This window comes from Delphinus delphis, chromosome 17 (genome assembly GCF_949987515.2).
Source record: "Delphinus delphis chromosome 17, mDelDel1.2, whole genome shotgun sequence".
Lineage (NCBI taxonomy): Eukaryota > Metazoa > Chordata > Mammalia > Artiodactyla > Delphinidae > Delphinus > Delphinus delphis.
Window position 1 is genome coordinate 80,057,793 of NC_082699.1, and position 19,942 is coordinate 80,077,734.

The 19,942-nt window shown below is 57.4% G+C and overlaps 3 protein-coding genes across 11 annotated transcripts; 1 reads left to right on the top strand and 2 right to left on the bottom strand.

Annotated features, from left to right (window-relative positions):
- Positions 1-1,881: 1,881 nt before the first annotated feature.
- On the bottom strand, positions 1,882-3,957 carry TMEM249 (transmembrane protein 249). Its single transcript, XM_060035295.1, has 6 exons — positions 3,897-3,957; positions 3,422-3,628; positions 3,074-3,168; positions 2,763-2,958; positions 2,457-2,542; positions 1,882-2,178 (listed from the first exon to the last, which is right to left on the bottom strand). The coding sequence occupies exons 1-6, from the start codon at positions 3,955-3,957 to the stop codon at positions 2,029-2,031; spliced, it is 795 nt and encodes a 264-aa protein (XP_059891278.1). The 3' UTR covers positions 1,882-2,028.
- A 478-nt stretch (positions 3,958-4,435) lies between these two features.
- On the bottom strand, positions 4,436-7,488 carry FBXL6 (F-box and leucine rich repeat protein 6). Of its 3 annotated transcripts, none has more exons than XM_059995352.1 (9): positions 7,067-7,488; positions 6,633-6,791; positions 6,405-6,468; positions 5,977-6,108; positions 5,794-5,901; positions 5,593-5,706; positions 5,294-5,489; positions 4,959-5,205; positions 4,436-4,666 (listed from the first exon to the last, which is right to left on the bottom strand). In XM_059995352.1, the coding sequence occupies exons 1-9, from the start codon at positions 7,465-7,467 to the stop codon at positions 4,516-4,518; spliced, it is 1,572 nt and encodes a 523-aa protein (XP_059851335.1). In that variant the 5' UTR covers positions 7,468-7,488; the 3' UTR covers positions 4,436-4,515. The 3 variants fall into 3 exon arrangements, with proteins under 3 accessions (XP_059851335.1, XP_059851334.1, XP_059851333.1); XM_059995351.1 differs by having other exon boundaries at positions 5,294-5,525; XM_059995350.1 differs by having other exon boundaries at positions 5,294-5,525; positions 5,593-6,108.
- Positions 7,489-7,569: 81 nt separating this feature from the next.
- Positions 7,570-13,548, top strand: SLC52A2 (solute carrier family 52 member 2). 7 transcript variants are annotated; one of them, XM_069540004.1, is made up of 5 exons: positions 7,570-7,688; positions 8,311-8,554; positions 8,668-9,535; positions 9,640-9,763; positions 13,477-13,548. In XM_069540004.1, the coding sequence occupies exons 2-5, from the start codon at positions 8,425-8,427 to the stop codon at positions 13,531-13,533; spliced, it is 1,179 nt and encodes a 392-aa protein (XP_069396105.1). In that variant the 5' UTR covers positions 7,570-7,688; positions 8,311-8,424; the 3' UTR covers positions 13,534-13,548. The 7 variants fall into 7 exon arrangements, with proteins under 7 accessions (XP_069396105.1, XP_069396104.1, XP_059851377.1 ...); XM_069540003.1 differs by lacking the exon at positions 13,477-13,548 and adding an exon at positions 10,128-10,351; XM_059995394.1 differs by lacking the exon at positions 13,477-13,548 and adding an exon at positions 9,872-10,228.
- Positions 13,549-19,942: the final 6,394 nt, after the last annotated feature.

Here is a 19,942-nt window from a genome sequence, read left to right on the forward strand (position 1 = left end):
ACAGTTTTTATCAAAAATGGATGTTGAGGACTTCCCTGGTGGCACAGTGGTTAAGACTCTGCCTGCCAATGCAGGGGACACGGGTTCAAGCCCTGGTCCAGGAAGATCCCACATGCCGTGGAGCAACTAAGCCCGTGCGCCACAACTGCTGAGCCTGCGCTCTAGAGCCCGCAAGCCACAACTACTGAAGCCCACGAACCACAACTACTGAAGCCCGTGTGCCTAGAGACCGTGCTCCACAACAAGAGAAGCCACTGCAATGAGAAGCCCATGCACTGCAACAAAGAGTAGCACCCGCTGGCTGCAACTAGAGAAAGCCCACGTGCAGCAATGAAGATCCAACACAGCCAAAAATAATAAATAAATTAAAAATAAATACATTTTTTAAAAAAAGGATGTTGAATTTTTGTCAAAAGATTTTTCCACATCTGTGGAGATGATCATATGATTTTTATTCTTCAATTTGTTGATGTGGTGTATCACATTGATTAATTTGTGGATATTAAACCATCCTTGCATACCTGGGATAAATCCCACTTGATCATTGTGTATGATCCTTTTAATATATTGTTGGATTTGGTTTGCTAATATATTATCGAGGATTTTTTTTAATCTATGTTCATCAGGGATATTGGCCTGTAATTTCCTTTTTTTGTAGTGCCTTTGTTCCTTCATTTGGAACATATTCCTCTGTAGCCTCATTTGCCTAACTCTCTGTTTTTATTTCTGTGTATTAGGTAGGTCAGTTATGTTTCCTGATCTTGGAAAAGTGGCTTATGTTGGAGATGTCCTATGCGACCCACCCAGCAGCACACTCCCCTCTGGTCACCAGAGCTGTATGCTCTAGGGCTGCCCTCTGTGTGGGCTGCAAGGGCCCTTCTGTTGTGGCAAGGCCTGCTACTGTGGGCACACTGGTAGATGGGGCTGGCCCCTGGACCAGTTGGCTGCCAGACCTTGCCTCATGCAGAGGGTGCAGGCTCACTGGTGGGTGGGGCTGGCTGTGGGCACAGGGGATCCCAGGTCTGGTGCCAACCTGCTGGTGGGTGGGGCTGGATGCCTACACACCTGGCTGTTCAGCCTGCTGGCTGGTGGGCAGGTAAGCCCCCAGCACTAACGGGTGCACTTGGTTTAATGCTCTTGTGCTGCCATCTGGAAATTCTTAATAACTTTTTAACAAGGACCTCTGCATTTTCAGTTTGCATGGGGCCCTGCAAATTATGCAGCTGGTTCTGGTTCCAGGGACACTCAGCTGATACAATGCACAAAGACCTGGGTCGTGAGCATGGCCCTGAGAAAAAATGCTGACAGGAAGACCCAGGTGCCTTCTCCGCTCCCACAGCAGCTTCCAGCACCCAGGAGGCAAGAACACCCGCTGGACCGGGAACATGGGACTGGGGTTCCAGCAGGCAGGCAGGAGCACGCTCCAGGGATATGGTGGGTCTACTCCCCAGCAGGCCTTGAGCTCTGGCCTAGAGCTCCGCAGGGGAAACTCCACTAGTGTCCAGTGCAGGATCCACCCCTAGGCACAGTGCTGGACCTTCAGCGGTGCCCCCATCCCATTGCTGACTGGACTAGAACAGCACCTGACCCAGACTGGACAGATCAGATTCTGGCTCCTGGATTCTGCTCATTGGTCAGCACTTCCAAAGCCTGGAAGGACCAGTTCACTGCTACTGACCGAGAGAGGCAGTGTGTCCCACACGTGTTCTAGAGGCCTGGCTACTTGTCACCCTCAGTCCCACTGCGACCCCCATCTTCCAACCCAAACTCCGGGGTTGCTCCCTGAAAGGCTCCCTGAGGCCCTGCGAGGTGTGCACCACGGGAGGGCCCTGGGGCGGCAGCCCCCACCGCACGGAGGAAATGAGCAGGCTTGGAGCAGGAGGTCGCTTTATTGAGAAGAAGGCCAGTGGTCAGGTGGAGGCGGGAGACTGGAGGGGAAGGGAGAATGTAGTCCCGGGGTGGGGGAGGGGTGGGCGCCAGCTGGCAGCATCACAAGTCCTGGGCTGACTTGTGAGAGTTCCGCTTGTCCTAGGCACCGTTCTGGTGCAGCAGGATGCCCGGGCTGAAGGTGGCCCCCGGCGGCCAGTGGCGGACCACGTGCCGGTACGACGTGGCCAAGCAGTCGAAGTAGTTAATGTTGAGCTTCCGGGCAATATGACGGCCGAGGTATTCCATTTGCTGTGCGAGCGGGTGGCGGTCAGCTCTTGCCTGAACAAGAGCTGCGCCGGAGGCGTCCCCTCCCCTTGGCCAGACCGCACCTCCAGCCCTGCCCGTCAGCCCCGGCGCCCTCTCCGCTGGCTCCCAGCTCGAGGGCCTGGGCCAGGTCCCCGTTGTATGCACTCTCCACCTGCGAAATGGCCCTATCTTAAGACCCTAAACAGTGGCTGGCGTCATGTTGAACCAAGGAGGGGAAGGGAGCGTGTCTGGGACTCCGTGGCGGGCTGGGAGGGACCCACCTCGTAGCGCTCCGACAGCTGCACCAGCACCAGCGGCTCCAGCTTGTGGCCGCACAGAACCAGCTGGAAGAAGCACCTTCCGTAGGCTGGCAAGGGGCAAGCCGCTCAGCCCCAGGTCCCTGTAGAGCCGGGGGCGGGGGCTCCGGGGGCGGGGGCTCCGGGGGCGGGGGCTCCGGGGGCGGGGGCTCCGGGGGCGGGGGCTCCGGGGGCGGGGGCATGGGCCAGTTGTCTGCTCCTCCCCACTCCACGTGGCTTCCCCTTCCCCTGGACGCCATCCCCCAGTCCGCGGCCCGCCCCGTGCGTCACCATCGGAGCTGAGCGCCATGCGCACGTAGACCAGGTGCATGGGGGCCTGACACACGGTGCGGCCCTGGATGGAGAAGTGGTACACGCCGTGCACGTGGTTCAGCACCAGGCGGCGCCGCGGCAGCGACGAGATCAGGAGCCACAGGCCCACGCCCACGCCGTAGGCAGGGAAGCCCCAAGTCTTCTGCTTCTGCACCTGTGGGCGCCGCGGGGACTTTCTGAGCCGCCGCGGGACCCGGGGGCGGGGCACCGAGTGGGGGTCCGGCCCCCAGGGTAGGAAGGCCGTGGGGGGCGGGCCCAGGAGCTCAGACCTCGCTCACAAGCCCGAAGCTGACGAGGAAGAAGCAGACGATGAAGAGCAGCGTCCCCTTCCACAGCGTGTCCAGGTAGTACTCGAGCACGAAGACTGGGGGCGGCGCGGCAGAGGCGCGTGAGGATACCGGGACCCTGCTCGCAGCCCGAGGTGGAAGTGCCAGGGCTTGGACCCGGAACTGCCCGCCGGCCGCAGGGCCCGGGGCCGCTGTCGGGGTCCAGCCTGCAGTTCCAGCGCCCGCGAAGGCCGCAGCCGGCCCGGCCCCGCCCCGTTCAGATTCCAGTCCCCGCCCCGCGTCGCCGCTCCGCCGGGTTCTGGTCCCCTGGCAACTGAGTGTCGCCCTCACCGTTGGGCTGCTGCTGCGTGAACGGGTAGAAACTGTTGTTCTTGAGGCGCTTGGCCAGGTTGCGCTCGGTGCAGAAGAGTCCTTGGGCCCAGAGCTGAAAGGGCTTGCTGCCGGCGGTCGTAGGCAGGCCGCTGAACCGGCCCTTGGGGGCCTGGGTCGGGGTACAGACTGTCAGCTGTGCGGCTTGTCTGTTGCCACTGCCCACTGCTCACAGCCACACTCATACCTGGGAGAATAAAGCCTTCAGGGTTGCGGTCCAGGAAAAAGCAGTTCTCAGGCGAAGGCAGGGGAGCGACACCGAGTGGCGGTCTAGGCTGGGCGACGCCGGCTTCTAGAAGCTCTGGGCTGCGCCGGCTTCTAGAAGCTCTGGGCGGCGGTTCTATTAGGGCCGTCCTGTTGATCTTCCCGTCTCCAGGGAGTCGCCCGGCCCGGCCCTGCGGTGGGCGTGCACTTCCCCCGCTAGGCCCCACCCCACCGGAGGCCCCCTGTACAGCCTGGTTCACAGTCCTCACCTGAAGGGTGGGGTAGTGGGACATCCCAGGCCTGAGCTGGAGAGGAATCTGTAGGCAGGGGCCCCACCACGAGCCCCGTGGCTGAGCATGGCCTCCCCTTCCCCACTGCCGCCTCTGCCCGGGTCAGAACCTCATATACAAACACAGACAGCTCACCTTAGTGTCCCTGAGGGTGGAAAGCACAGACACGCACGCACACACACACTCAGTCCAAGATTTGAGCCCAGGAGCCTCATATACAAACACAGACAGCTCACCTTAGTGTCCCTGAGGGTGGAAAGCACACACACACACACACACACACACTCACTCACACTCAGTCCAAGATTTGAGGCCAGGATTGAGCAGGCAAGGCCCGGCCACAGGCTGACTCAGGAGCCCTGGGGGGCTGCCCCCAACGCCGCAACACACAGGTTCTGGGCCAGCTGTAGCCCCCAGTAGTTCCCTCAGGGACAACCCCTAGCCGCTCACTGGGATCCCAAAGACCACACATGAGTTCCTAAAAATGTTTTATTGTAACAAAACGCTCACACATTCAAAACTGGGAAAGGGGGCAGGGCAGGGCTGGCTGGCTGGAGCTGCCTAGCTGGGAGGGGCCAGGCTGGCGAGCAGCTGCCGCAGGCACCACTGGACTTCCTCTGCGCCCCGGTAGGCCCGCTTCAGGCCCCGGGGAAGGCAGCGGCAGGACTCCAGGTTGAGGTACAGCAGACCCGGGCAGTTGCTGATCACAGCGCTGTGGGAGCAGTGCAGGCCATGGGAGGTTGAGCCACTGGCCCCAAGAAGACCCAGGCACAGCATGGCTGAGCCAGTCTAAGGAGCCCTCTCTACCCTTGCACCGCGGCTGGCTCTGCCACCTACAGCCCGAAGGCCCAAGCCCAGTACCCTTGGTGTCCCTAAGGCCAACCCCAAGCAGGGGCTGGGCCAGGATGGGCTCCCTTTTCAGAGCCCTGGAGCTGGCGAGCCAGGCAGGACAGGGGATCAAGCCATACTGGCTCCAAGGAACTGGCGGGGGTGGGGATGCTGACCTGACTGTGCTTGCTGTGACCCGGGTGCCCCGGAGGTTGAGGGAGCACAGTGCCAGGTGCGAGCCCCCGGGGGCGCCTGAGAAGGCAGCTAAGGCCTGCTCCAGGTCCCTCTCACTGAAGCCCTGGCCACTCAAGTCCAGCTCCTGCAGAGTGTGACACCACTTCTGAGTTAACAGAAGGCTGCCCTCCTTGGCTAGAGTCAGCCGGTCTGACATGCCATACAGGCCCAGGTGAAGTTGCTCCAGCCCTGGAGGTGAGAGGAATGGGCATGAGCTGCGGGGTGGGCAAGAATCCCCACATCCCACCTGCCCAGCCACCACCCGGGGAGTGCTGACCCTGACATGGAAGGTCATGCAGGCCAGCAGGTGTGATTCGAGCACAGCCGCGGAGATCCAGCAAGCGCAGGTGAGGGGAGCCGTGGAGCAGGCGGTCCAGGACCTCGTTGCTCACAAAGTTGCAGGTGGAGCTGGCAAGGCAGAGCTCCTCAAGGCTGGGGAAGCCTGGGCCAGGAGGCGTCGCTCGCCCGGAAGGCTTGGGAAGCCACATGAGGTTCAGCAGCCGCAACACCTGGGAGCGAGGCCCAGGCTGTAGGTGGGGAGGGGGCGACAGGTGGAAGGGGTGGGGCGGCAGGTACCTGCAGCTGGGGGCAGCCTTTCTGCAGGGCCTCGACAGGCAGCTGGAGGGGAGTGCTGTTGTGGTTGAGGCCTGTGCTCACCTCCAGGAGCTGGAGCTGTGGGCAGCAGCTGCCCTGTAGAGGTGGGGGAGAACACAGGGTCGGAGGCCTGGCAGTCCCTGGCTCAGCACCCAGCTCTGCTCCTGCCCGTGACCAACATACCAACAGTGCACCCAAGATAGCTGTCGTCTGGGAGCTGTAGGTCAGCCACAGCTTCCGCATTCGGGGCCCCGCCTCCTCCAAGAAGCTTACCACAGCCGTGGACTCCACCTGGAGACCCAGCACAGAGGTACCGGTCAACGCAGCCCAGGCTTCCTTGGGGCCCCTGGGGACTCCTGGGCTCACCATGGAATGCTGTATGTCCAGGCTGTGGAGCTGGGGGCAGGCTTTGGCTAGCATGATCAGAGTGTCAGGGGTCACACCGTGGCAATCGGAAAGCTTGAGGAAGGTGAGCCGGGGACAGGACTCGCTAACCAGCTGTGGAAAACAGAGGGCCGGTTGGGGGAGGGCAGGCTGTGGTCCACAAGGGAAACGGACCAATGGCTGACGCCAACCGCACTTTACTGCCTCAGCAATGGTCTCCTTTCTGGCCATGCCAGGCCTACCTGGGTGCTCCCACCTCTCACACCTCCCTGCTGGAAGACACTCCAGGAAAGGAGAACCAAGCAGGCATCTTCGTGGGGCATCGTTGGGCCCCACGGTACCTGACCCACTCCCTGGTGGGTAACCCCAGAGTGTCATGGCTGGCGTGCAGGGCAGCCTCGAGCTCTCACCTTCAACACAGGGTGTACCTGAGACTTCCAGTGGATGAGAGTCAGCCTCTGGAGCTGTGAGAACCTGGGCCGACAGCAGAGGCAGAGCTGCACAGTGTTCCCATGCTGCCCCTTCTGCCAGCCTTCTCCCCACCCATCACCTTCGTGCAGGGAGGCAGGAGGGGGCCTGGGGCATTCACACCACACACAAGCGGAATGAGGGGATAAGAAAAAGATGGAACTGCTCACCGACTGGGCATAAGCCACTCCAGGGATGTAAGAAGCTTCTTCTCAGTCTTGGTCCCACTCTTGGCGGGGCGGCCAACCAGCGGGGGTGACAGGGTGAGGGTGTGCCAGAGCGCTGGCTGGGAGGCGGCCTCGTGCCAGCGGCGGCACACGCGTGCAGCCCTGGGAGAAAATCTCTCCTGAGGGGCCGGGCCTTTTGTGGTCGATGCTCGCCCTCAATGGCTGTCGCTATGGGGTTTTCTAAGAGGAGGGACCTGCCCCCCGCCAACTCTCACAACGCTGCGGACCCCTCAGTTCAAGGTCGTGCCCCTGGGATTCCAGCTGGACGCCCTGAGAGACTGCGCTCTCTGAGACGCGTGTGTGGGCGCTCAGCCACCCGCTGAGTGCCTAAGAGGTCAGCCTGAGACCCGGCGCTGTGCGCGATGGTCCTGGGGTACCTGCCAAGGAAGGGTATAGGCCCATCCGCCGCCACCAGCAGCCCGAAAATCTGCAGCAGGATTTCCAAGGGAATGCGGTCGCCCCAGCCCGGGTCGGGCTCCTGCTGCGGTGCGGGCGCGGGTGCGGGTGCGGTCCTGGGCTTGGCCTTGGCCTCAGCGGCGCGGGCCCCGTGGAGCCGCAGCAGCTGAGCACGGCGGGCGGCGCGCCTCTGAGCGCGGCGGCGGGCGGGCCCCGGACCTGGCAACACCAGCAGCATGCTGTCCGACTGCAGCAGGTGGTAACCGGAGCCGCTCGGGGCCAGCCGATCCCACCACCAGTCCTCCGCCGAGCGGCTCCGCGCCCCGGCCAGCGGCAAGATCCGGACCCTTTGCCGGGCCCGCCGGGCCACACCCGGAGCCATAGCCACTCGCTGCGTTCCGAGTTCCGCCCAGGGGGAGCGGAAGAGGCGGAGCCTGCGGCGGAAGGGGTGTGGCCGGCGGAGGCGAGGCTTGCCTCGCGGGGCGGGGTCAGGGCCCCGGGCTGGCCCTACCCGCCCCTGCCCCTGGACTCCCCACTCGATTTCCGGAGCGGGATATCGGGCGCTGGGACGCGCCGGCGGGTGGTTTCTGCGAGTCCCGGCGGGTGAGTTGGAGTCCTCGCTCCCGCTCGGCTGCATTTTCCGGCCCCACCCGTTCTGTGCTGGGTCCTCGACCCTGGGCCGGAGGCGGCGCCCTCGAAGTGTGGCGGGACGGCCGGTCGCCGGGTCAGGGAGCGCGCTCGTTCAGGACCGGGAGGCTCAGGCACCCCAGCGCACCGGTCGGCTCTCCGCCGCCCCCGTGGTGCAGCGAGGGGCGGTGCCCGCCGTGGCCACATCCCCAGCTCCGACTTGGCTCCGGCTGTCCGGGGTCTCGCAGAAGCCGTAGAGGTGTGCTTGGCGCCTGAGAGGTAGACCTGTCCCGGAGTCCTTGTCCCGTATCTGTGCAGGGTAGTGCTTTGGCGGTCTCGGTAGCTCACACCCGAAGATCATCTCCCTCTTTCATCATACTCTCCTGGGCTTCGGCGCCTTCTTGCTTCCCTGCCTGGCGCCGGCCTTTGCTGTGTCGTGACCCCGACACAGGCTGCCGGTGTGCTTTGTCCCTTCTCCTCCCCATCCCCCACCCCCGGCATCCCCCCAGTTTCCCTGGTCTTGGCCGTCTGGTCCTTTCCTGACAACGGTTCTGTGTCTTTCCCTTGTGATTTTGCATGCATGTTACTTTTTTTCAAGCTAGACGAAGTCCTCAGTTCCCGGAGGAGCCGAAGGTCTTTTGTGGACCTACGTGGGGAAAGAAGAGCTGGCTGTGACCTCTGCCCTGTCCTGAAGGCTCCGGCCTTGGGCTAAATGGCAGCACCCCCGCTGGGCCGTCTGGTGCTGACCCACGTGCTGGTAGCCCTCTTTGGCATGGGCTCATGGGCTGCCATCAACGGGATCTGGGTGGAGCTGCCTGTGGTGGTGAAAGACCTCCCCGAGGGTGAGTTCATGTGGGCAGGGGGCGAGGCTGCGTGCGGGGGAGGTGGGTTGCAGCTGCTCTCTGGACCTGCGCATCCTGCCCCTGACACGGCTTCCTCCTTTTTTTCCTTGCAGGTTGGAGTCTCCCCTCCTACCTCTCTGTGCTTGTGGCACTGGGGAACCTGGGTCTGCTGGTGGTGACCCTGTGGAGGCGGCTGGCCCCGGGCAAGGGCGAGAGGGCCCCCATCCAAGTGGTGCAGGCGCTGAGTGTGGTGGGCACGGCCCTGCTGGCCCCCCTGTGGCCCCACGTGGCAGCAGTGGCGGGGCAGGAGTACTCAGTGGCCTTCCTGACTCTCTCCTTCGTGCTGGCGCTGGCCTGTTGTGCTTCGAATGTCACGTTCCTGCCCTTCCTGAGCCGCTTGCCGCCTTCCTTCCTGCGGTCCTTCTTCCTGGGTCAGGGCCTCAGCGCCCTGCTGCCCTGTGTGCTGGCCCTAGTGCAGGGTGTGGGTCGCCTCGAGTGCCCACCAACCCCCACCAATGGCACTCCTGGGCCCCCCATTGACTTCCCAGAGCGTTTTCCTGCCAGCACTTTTTTTGGGGTATTGTCCGCCCTATTAGTCGTTTCAGCTGCCGCCTTTCAGGGTCTCCTGGTGCTGTTGCCATCACCACCGCCTGTACCCACAGGAGGCCCAGGGCCTGGCCTGCAGGCGGGAGCCCCTGGAGTGGAGGAAGAGGAAGAGGCCTCACCCCTGCAGGAGTCTCCCAGCAAGGCGGCAGGCACCACCTGCAGCCCAGAACCTGCGGCCCATCGGCTGCTCTCCACCCGTAGTGTCTGCCTGCTGGGCCTGCTGGCCGTCACCAACGCTCTGACCAATGGCGTGTTGCCTGCTGTGCAGAGCTATTCCTGCTTGCCCTATGGGCGCCCAGCCTACCACTTGGCTGTGGTGCTGGGCAGTGCCGCCAACCCCCTCGCCTGCTTCCTGGCCATGGGTATTCTATGCAGGTATACGGGCAGCCCAGGCCACTCAGGGTGGGACTTAGGGGTGAGAGCCTGGGCCTGGCTCAGAGCCTGGGCCTGAGCCCTGAGTTTTTGCTCACTCCTGGCAGGTCCCTGGCAGGGCTGGGCAGTCTCTCCCTGCTGGGCATGCTCTTTGGGGCCTACCTGATGGCGCTGGCAATCCTGAGCCCCTGCCCACCTCTGGTGGGCACCTCTGCAGGCGTGGTCCTTGTGGTAAGTATGTTGGGGCACAGTGAAGCAAAGAGGGTGGCAGTAGGGAGGGGGTTCACCCTAGAGCAGGGGCATCTCACGCTCAGCCTGCTACTGTGTCCACCTTCCCAGGTGGTGTCGTGGGTTCTGTGTCTCGGCGTGTTCTCATACGTGAAGGTGGCTTCCAGCTCCCTGCTGCATGGGGGGGGCCAGCAGTCGTTGCTGGCAGCTGGCGTGGCCATCCAGGTGGGCTCTCTGCTCGGCGCCGTGGCCATGTTCCCTCCCACCAGCATCTACCATGTGTTCCGCAGCGGGAAGGACTGTGTGGACCCTTGTGGCCCCTAAGCCTGAGCAGGTGGGGACTCCGCTCCACTCCACTTGTCTTCAGGTTGGGGTTGCCACAGTGCCTGCGTGCCCACAGCCCAGGGAGGCCCACCCTACAAGCAGCCTGCTCACAGATGCCTGCGTACTCCACGGGAGAACCTGGCACTGCAGGCCAGGGTTGGGACCACAGAGCAGGCTCGGAGCCAGGGCCCAGCTGGGGATGTGGATTTGGCCCAGGCCCAGAACGTGTGTGGGATTTGTACAATAAAGTGTGTTCATTTCATGAGTTGGAGCTAACCCTAGGAACAACTCTTGCTGTGTAGATAGACCTCCCCTGAGCTAGAGCAGTAGCCTGACCTGTTCAACAGGGGCCTGTCCCACTCCCTGGGGCACTCGTAGGTCCTGGAGGTCATAGAACCTCCTCCTAAACACAGATACACATAGAGAACTGCCCAGAGGGAGGGTGAAGGCCAGCCCCCAGGGCCTGGAGTGTAGGCCAAGGACCCACACAGGCTACGGCAGTCAGAGGCTGTCTGGTGGGCCGAGCCAGCCAGGCACGAGGGTCAGGCCGCATGGGCTGCCTCGTAGTCGCTGCCTTTGTGGCCTGGGTGTGGCCCACTTACCCGCTGCTTTATGGGAGGATCCTACTGGGGGATTTGTGCCCGGGGCTTGTTGCCAGGTCCTGGCACAGAAAGGGCTCAGCGAGTGGGACTTAGAAGAGACCAAGGTGTGAGGGTCCAGCCGATCTTGGGATTCTTCTGCCCAAGGACGTGGTCCCCTCCCCCAAACCACCAGCCTCGTTTGTAGCTCCTGTGATCAAACCTGCAAAGGCCCCAAACCCTTTATTCACACAGACGCGACAGTGGCTGCCTTCTCCCTGGGCTGCTGGCAGATGGCCCTGGCTCTGAGCAGCCCACGCTCTGTCCCCACCCTGGGACAGCAGTCCAGGCCTTTGCTTGTTGGTGTCTGCAGGGAGCTCAGCGCCAAACACAGGCTGTCCTGCACCGGGGGCTCCCACACACAGGACTGGTGGGGACTGGAGTGCGCCCCGAGCCAGGAGGGCCGGGACGATCTGAGGGGATTCAGGCGGGGCTGCCGCAGGGCCGGGGCCTGGGCTTCTGCCGCCTCCTGGGCAGGTGGGGAGCAGAGGCCTGGGGGGGAACACAGGCTCCCCGGGGGGCAGGACACCTGAGCCGCGAGCCAGCGTGACTGGCGTGGTACTGAGCGCCCATTCTCACAGACAAGGGGCCCTGCAGCTGCCAGGGGCCGGGCGTGGGCTCCGGGGGAGCGGCTCCTGCCCTGCTGGCCAGCCCTCTCCGGATGCCATTTCTAAGCTGCTGAAGCCGCCTGTCCTTGACTTGGGCTGCGCGGAGGCTTCTCAGGGGCTTCCTTCCCGGCCTTGGCAGGACCGGCTGAGCTGAGGGACTTCCTGGCGGGAGGGAAAGATCCCCAGGCCTTGACCCCCGCCCCCCCCCATCAGGCATGTGGTAGGACCAGGCTCCCAGCTGGCCCAGACACAGCCCAGCCCTTAGGGCAGAAGGCCACCGCCCTCCAGGGCGCTAACCACCCAGCCCCCTGACCTGATAGGGCTGGGGAGGGGGGCGCCGGCAGGCGGGTGTGAGCTGTGGAAGCCACCTCTGGAGAGTGGGAGGGAGGAGGCCGAGGGTGTGACGGGGGTGGTGAGGCCCCGGGCCTCCGCGTGCCCTCCCCTGGCCTCTGACGCTGCCCCTCCCCCCTCCCCTGCCCACCCTGGGGCCGGAGGCTGGTGGAGCCTTCCCCCAGTTCCTTCCTGCCTTCCCTCACGTTGGGCATGTGTGCAGCCTCCCCGCCGGCGTGTGTGTCTGCGCCACGTGTGCCAGGCGTGAGGGCCCCGGGAAGCAAGGCACGGTCTCCCGAGGGGGGCTGGCCTTGAGCCCCGGAGGCCAGGACTGCAGGGGTGGCTTGAAGGAGCCCCTGCCCTTTGGCGTCTCCAGGGCGTCCGGTCAGCTACCCGAAGGGAACAAGGCAGGAGCCCAAACAACCAGGGGAGGAAGACGCCTGGGGTCAAGTCCTAGAGGGCCGCGCGGCACGCCCTTCCCGCTCACGGCATCCGGGCACGAGGCCAGTGGCTGGGAAGCAGGGCGGCCAGCCACACCAGCCGCTCAGACCTGAGCGTCCCCCCAGGCCCTATCCGGGCACCCACGCCTCCAGCTGGACAGCAGGTGGCCAGCCACTCAAGCTCACAGCCCTGCCCAAAGGGTCTCTCAGGCCCGGGGCGGTGAGGAACTAGAAGGAGACCCCAGAAGGGAGGTGGTGTCCCCTGTGTGAGAACAGAGCTGAGCCACAGGCCCTCTGCGGTCTGTGGCTCAGGTTCTCTCGAAACCAGAGAAGAGCCAGCCAGGGTGTGCCCTGCCACGCGCAGCAGCCCCTCCGCAGGTGTGCAGCCACTCCCCCAAGACAGGGACGAGGCTCACCCGGCTCTGGTTGAGCAAGTAGAGGTGGGGCCTTCACCTTCCTTCAGTACCGGCTTCGTCAGCCCACCGGGGTCCCTAGGCAGGTGTGGGTTCCGACGCGGGCATGAGTGTGACAGCACCTGGGTGAGGGGATGGTCACGCCCCTCATCTGCGCCTGTTCAGAGCCCCACTGCCTGACTCGGGGACAAGGGGTGAGTCCTTTCAGGGGCTCCCTCCCCTCCATGGATTCAAAGGGACCTCCTCGCTTCTGTGGGGAATGGGGCCAGAGGATGGGAGTGTGGGAGTGACTGGGCCTCTGGTGAGGGAGCGGGTGCAGTTATCAGCAACTCCAGAGCCGGCCACTCGGACCGGGCCCACACTGGCCTGGGGTGCTGCCCACCTCAGTGGGGCCACATGCTCTCCACTGCACCTTCCAGGGGCTGTCAGTCACAGGCCCCTGCCTTCCCCCCTTTGGCTGGGTGGGTGCCCAGCTAATCCAGCCGTGGTGCCCACCCTCCTGCCCATGGTGATTGAACTGGGAGCCCTGGGCCTGGGGAGCAAGTCGGGCGCTAACAGAGATTTGCCTCGGGGTGTCAGTCATCCCAAGAGCTATAAAAAACACCCAGACTACTCAGGGTGCACACCAGAGAGTGAAGGCGTCCCAGGGCAAGCAGAGCGAAGGGTGGAGAGAGGCAGAATTCCGAGAGCATTCTGGGATCTCCTGGATCCAGCTGTACCCGAAACTAAGCCCCTTGGACTTGCAAGTATGTGGCCCACAATTTCTTGCCTAAGTTGAGTTGGTTCTTGTCTGTCACAGCTGCAGGAGTCGTGAAATCCTCTTTCGTCTCCTCTCTGAAGCATTTAGGACTGTTCAGACTTTGCACGCACAGCACTGGTTAATCTTTCCTTGCCTGGGGGAGAGTGGGTCATTCTCTTGGAGACGCTCCCTGTTGTACTCCCCATGACCCTTCCATCTCCCAGGCCGCCACTCCAGCTCCTGACCAGGGTGCTTCCCTGACCCACTTCCAACCTGCGTAGAAGAGTCTCCTGGACGTCCGACCCTCTGAGAACACCTCAAGCCAGGCCCGTGGGGGAGAAGGCAGGACCTTCCTCGGCAGGATCCCCCGGGAGGAGGTTTCTGTCTGCGTAACTGTATGAGCTAAATGAAAGGCAAGTGGCAAAGCAGCCTGGAAATTCCCCCTCGTTTTGCAAGAGAGGCAGGAAAGCCGAGCACTTTAGAACGCAGATTGCAAAAGATTCCCTACCTGATTCCTCGTTGATACCCCGAGCCAGCCCTTGATACTCCCTTTGCAAAACATTCTGTGGACAACACCCTCTGAGAGTGCTGAGCGGGTACATGTTGTGGCCGGGGAGACCAGGGCGCCAATCCTCTAAAGGCAAGTCGTGGGGAAGGCAGCTCCCCAGCGCCCCGCCCCCCGCTGCAGGTGTCCATGCTGCCCATGCCCCCCCTACCCCACCCCCACGCTGACTTAAGCCAGAGGGATGCGAAGAGTTGCTGAGGCCAGGGTGCTCGGGCTCCAGGGCCAGTTAGCACGTGGGCTTGAACATCCAGAGAGGAAAAGCAGGCAGATCCACAAACGAAGGTGTCTGCTCTCTATTGCACTGCAGGTCCTGGCAAGGGTAGTTAGGCAGGAAAAAGAAAGAAAAGGCATCCAGATTGGAAAAGAGGTAAAACTATCTCTATTCTCAGATGGTGTGATTTTTTTTAAACTGATTTTCTTTTTTTTTTTTTTAATATTTATTTATTTATTTGGCTGCGCCGGGTCTTAGTTGTGGCACGTGAACTCTTAGTTGCGGCACGTGGTATCTAGTTCCCTGACCAGGGATCGAACCTGGGCCCCCTGCATTGGGAGGGCAGAGTCTTAGGCACTGAACCACAGGGGAAGTCCTTCAGATGACACAATTCTATGTTTAGAAACTCATAAGGAGGGACTTCCCCAGTGGCGCAGTGGTTAAGACTCTGCACTCCCAGTGCAGGGGACCCAGGTTCGATCCCTGGTCAAGGAAAGAGATCCCACATGCACGCCACAACTAAGAGTTTGTATGCCACAACTAAGGAGCTCACATGCCACAACTAAGGAGCCTGATTGCCTCAACTAAGACCCAGCACAACCAAATAAATAAATAAATATTTTTAAAAAGGAAAGAAAGAAACTCATAAGGAATCCACAAAAAAACTATTAGGACTAAGAAAACAAATTCAACCAAATTTTGCAGATTACAGCATAGATATACCAAAATCAGTTGTATCTTTATATACTAGAAGCAAAAAATCTGAAAATGAAATTAAGAAAAACTTTTCATTTACAATAGCATCAAAAGAATAAAATACTTAGAAATAAGTTTAACAAAAGAAAAGCAAGCCTTTTACATGAAAACTACAAAACCGTTGAAAAAAATTAAAGATGCGAGTAAATATTCATGGATCAGAAGACTTCGGGTGTTTATGTGGCAGAACTCTGCACACTGATCCAGAGATTCAAGTGATGCCTATCAAATTCCAGCTGGCCTTTTGCAAAAACCTAACAAACGGATCCTAATGTTCATAACAAGATGCAGGAGACCCAGAGTAGCCAAAACAATCCTTTGTTTTTTTGATCACACTGTTTGTGGGATCTTAGTTCCCCAACGAGGGATTGAACCCGGGCCCTGGGCAGTGAAAGCGCTGAGTCCTAACCACTGGACCGCCAGTTCCCCAAAGCAATCTTTAAAAAGAATAAAATTGGCTACAAAGCTACAGTAATCAAGACAGACACATAGATCAGTGGAACAGAATAGGGAGCCCAGAAATAAACCCACACACTTATGGTCAATTAATCTACAACAAAAGAGGTGAGAATATACAAAGGGGAAAAGACAACCTCTTCAATACATGGTGTTGGGAAAACTGGACAGCTACATGCATAAGAAACTGGACTACTTCCTCACACCATATATATACTTCCTCACACCTGATATATACTTCCTCACACCTCACACACAAAAATAAACTAAAATGGATTAAAGACTTACATGTAAGACCTGAAGCCATAAATCTCCTAGAAGAAGACATTGGCTGTACACTCTTTGTCATCAGTCTTAGCCTTTTTTTTTTTTTTTTTTGGCTATGTCTCCTCAGGCCAGAGAAACAAAAGCAAAAATAAATAAATGGGACTACATCAACCTAAAAAGTTGTTGCACTTTTACTTGATAGTAAAAGAAACTATCAACAAAATGAAAAAGCAGCCTATTGAATGGAAGAAGATATGTGCAAAGGTTATATCCAACAAGGGATTAATATCCAAAATATTCAGAGAACTCATGATGCAACCTCAGGAAAACAAACAACCCAGTTAAAAAAGTGGGTAGAAGACCTAAATAGACATTTTTCTAAAGAAGACATACATTCAGCCAGCAGGTGCATGAAAAGATGCTCAACATCATTAATTATAAGAGAAATGCAAATCAAAACCACAATGAGGCATCACCTCACACCTGTCAGAATGGCCATCATCAAAAAGCAACAAATAACAAGTGTTGGCGAGGATGTGGAGAAAAGCAAATCCTCGTGCACTGTTGCTGGGAGTGTCGATTGGTGCAGCCACTATGGGAAACAGTGTGGAGGTTCCTCAAAAAATTAAAACAGAGCCACCATATGATCCAGCAATTTCACTTCTGAGTATTTGTCTGAAGAAAACAACACTAAATAGAAAAGATATATGCACCCCTATGTTTATTGCAGCATTATTTACAATAGCCAAGATATGGAAACAACCTATCGGCAGATGAGTGGATAAAGAAGATGTGCTACAGGGCTTCCCTGGTGGCGCAGTGGTTGAGAGTCCGCCTGCCGATGCAGGGGACGCAGGTTCGTGCCCTGGTCCGGGAAGATCCCACATGCCGCGGAGCGGCTGGGCCCGTGAGCCATGGCCGCTGAGCCTGCGCGTCTGGAGCCTGCGCGTCTGGAGCCTGTGCTCCGCAACGGGAGAGGCCACAACAGTGAGAGGCCCGCGTACCGCAAAAAAAAAAAAAAAAAAAAAAAAAAAAAGGTACAAAGAAGATGTGCTACATATATACAATGGAGTATTACTCAGCCATAGAAAAGTATGAAATCTTGCCGTTTGTGACAACATGGATGGATTTTTTTTTTTTTTTCTTTTGGCTGCGTTGGGTCTTCATTGCTGCGTGCGGGCTTTCTCTAGTTGCGGCAAGTGGGGGCTACTCTTCGTTGCAGTGCGTGGGCTTACTGTGGTGGCTCCTCTTGTTGTGGGGCACGGGCTCTAGGCATATGGGCTTCAGTAGTTGCAGCACGCGGACTCAGTAGTTGCGGCACATGGGCCCTGGAGGGCACGGGCTTCAGTGGTTGTGGCACATGGGCTCAGTAGTTACGGGGTGCGGGCTCTAGGGTGCGCGGGCTTCAGTAGTTGTGGCGCATGGGCTCAGTAGTTGTGGCTCGTGGCCTCTAGAACGAGGTTCAACTGTTGTGGCTCATGGGCTTAGTTGCTCCGCGGCATGTGGGATTTTCCTGGACCGCGGCTCGAACCCGTGTCCCCTGCACTGGCAGGTGGATTCTTAACCACCGTGCCACCAGGGAAGTTCCAACTCTTTTTTGTTTGTTTTTAGATTTTATTATTTTGGCTGTGTTGGATCTTAATTGCGGCACGCGGGATCTTCGTTGAGGCATGTGGGATCTTTTGTTGTGGCGTGCAGTCTTCTCTCTAGTTGTGGCGTGCGGGTTTTCTCTCTCTGGTTGCGGCGCATGGGGTCCAGGGCGCATGGGCTCTCTAGTTGAGGCGGGCAAGCTCAGTAATTGTGGCACGCGGGCTTAGTTGCCCCGCGGCATGTGGGATCTTAGTTCCCTGACCAGCGGTCGAACCTGCGTCCCCTGCATTGCAAGGCGGATTCCTTACCACTGGACCACCAGGGAAGTCCCAACATGGATGGACTTAGAGGTTATTATGCTGAGTGGAATAAGTCAGACAGTGAAAGACAAATACTGTGCGATTTCACTTATATGTGGAATAAAAAGCAAAACAAACGAACAAACATATCAAAGCAGAAACAGACTCATAGATGCAGAGAACAAACTGGTGGTTGCCAGAGAGGAGAGGGGTGGGGGATGAGTGAAATAGGTGAGGGAGGTTAAGAGGTACAAACGTCCAGTTACAAAATAAATGAGTCACAGGTATGAAACATACAGTGTTGGGAATATAGTAAATAATATTGTTGGGGCTTCCCTGGTGGCGCGGTGGTTGAGAGTCCACCTGCTGAGGCAGGGGACACGGGTTCATGCCCCGGTCCAGGAAGATCCCACATGCCGCGGAGTGGCTGGGCCCGTGAACCATGGCCGCTGAGCCTGCGCGTCCGGAGCCTGTGCTCCGCAACGGGAGAGGCCACAACAGTGAGAGGCCCGCGTACCGCAAAAATAATAATAATAATAATAACAATAATACTATTGTAATAACTTTGTGTGGTGATGAAACGGAGCAGGACCCTATGGTCCTTGCCCACCATGTCCTCAGCCTGCCTTTTGTCTGTGGAAAAACTTTAGCCAAAGAATAAGTTTAATCAGAGAGAAGTGAGAAAATGCAGAAAAAAAGGAAACAGTCAAAGGAGACCAAATAATAATAGTTTAGTCATTAAGCAGAGTCAGATTCCTTTAGTTCCTTCTCCAGGGCTATAGATCATGTTCTGAGCCGTATCCTGTGAGCTGTCTTATAGATACTGAAACCCCCGCCAGGTGGAAGAAGTTAACTACATGATGACCAGGCTGTAGCCATGACATAAGCTGCCACAATTCCAAGAACTGGCCTCAAAGGAAAGGGAACAAACAGACCCTGGAACTGAAGATTAACCGTGCTTAAAACAATCAAGATGATGCCGCTCAGACCACCAAAGACTAATTTCAAGATGACTGTCAGAGACTGTGCTGTTTCTACACGTAGCCCCTCCGTCTGTCTATAAAAGCTCTTGCCCCCGGTTGCGGGTGGTGGGGGGAGTCGGCCTTTGGACAGGTGCGCCCCCCACACCAGTTGCTGGCATCCAAAATGAAGAAACTTTCCTCTCCACCACGTTGCCTCTTTATTGGCTTTTGAGCAGGGAGCAGCTGGACCCCACTTTTGGTTACAGTGGCCGATGGTAACTAGACTTATCCTGGGCATCATTCTGTAATGTGTAGAAATATTGAATCGCTGTGTTGTTCACCTGGAACTAACCTAGTGTTGTAGGTCAATTATACATCGAAAACAAACTCATCGAAAAAGAGATCCGATTTGTGGTCACCAGAGGCAAGGGGTGGGGGGAGGGGGAATTGGATGAAGCTGGTCAAAAGGTACAAACTTCCAGTTATAAGTGCTAGGGATGTAATGTACAACATGATTAGTATATTCAACTGCTGAATGTTACATACGGAAGTTGTTAAGAGGAAATCCTAAGAGTTCTCAGTACGAGGAGAAAAACGTTTTTTCCTTTTTCTTTTATTTTGTATCTATATGAGATGATGGATGTCCAGTAAACGTACTGAGGTCATCATTTCATGATGTGTGGGCGTCTAATCTAATTATGCTGCACACCTCACACTTATCCAGTGCAAACATCAATTACATCTCAATAAAACTGGAAGAAAAAAAGAAGAGCATTTGCTTTCAAAGCATATATGTATGTATGATAATATAAAAATGTGGTCATATATAATATAGAGGGATGCAATAAAATATTAAACGCACTAAAAGAAAGGAAAAGAATAATGTTGGAGGAATCTCTCACAGTTCCCAGTTACAAAACTTATTACAAAGCTACGCTAATTGAGGCAAGGTGGTGCTGGATATTCAAGACACATGGATCGATGGAACAGAATCACAGGTTCAGGATGAAACTCTTACGTTTAAGATTAATGGATTTTTGGCAAGGTGCCAAGACAATTCAATGTTGAAAGAATAATCTTTTATACAACTGAATATCCACATGCAAAAGAACGATGTTTGACCCCTACATCATACCATATACAAAAATTAACTCAAAAGTGGATCGTAGACAAATTTAAGAGTTAAAACTATGAAATTCTTGGAAGAAAACGTAGGATTAAATCTTAACAATCTAAAAGCATAAGCAACAAAAGGAAAATTAGATAAACTGGACTGTATCAAAGTTAAAGACTTCTGTGCTTCAAAGGACATTATCAGTAAACTGAAAGGACAGTCCATGGAATGGGGGGAAATGCTTGCAAATCATCTATCTGATAAGGGACTTGTATCCAGAATATATAAAGCACTCTCACAGCTTTACAGTAAAATGACAAGTAACGCAATTAAAAATGGGCAAAATATTGAGTAGACATTCCGTAACCGAGCAGGACCTACGGGACCTTCTTGGAGCAGACCCCCGCCACACACACACATGTCCTCTGCCTGCCTCTTGTCTGTAGAAAAACTTCAGCCTCCTAATCCTT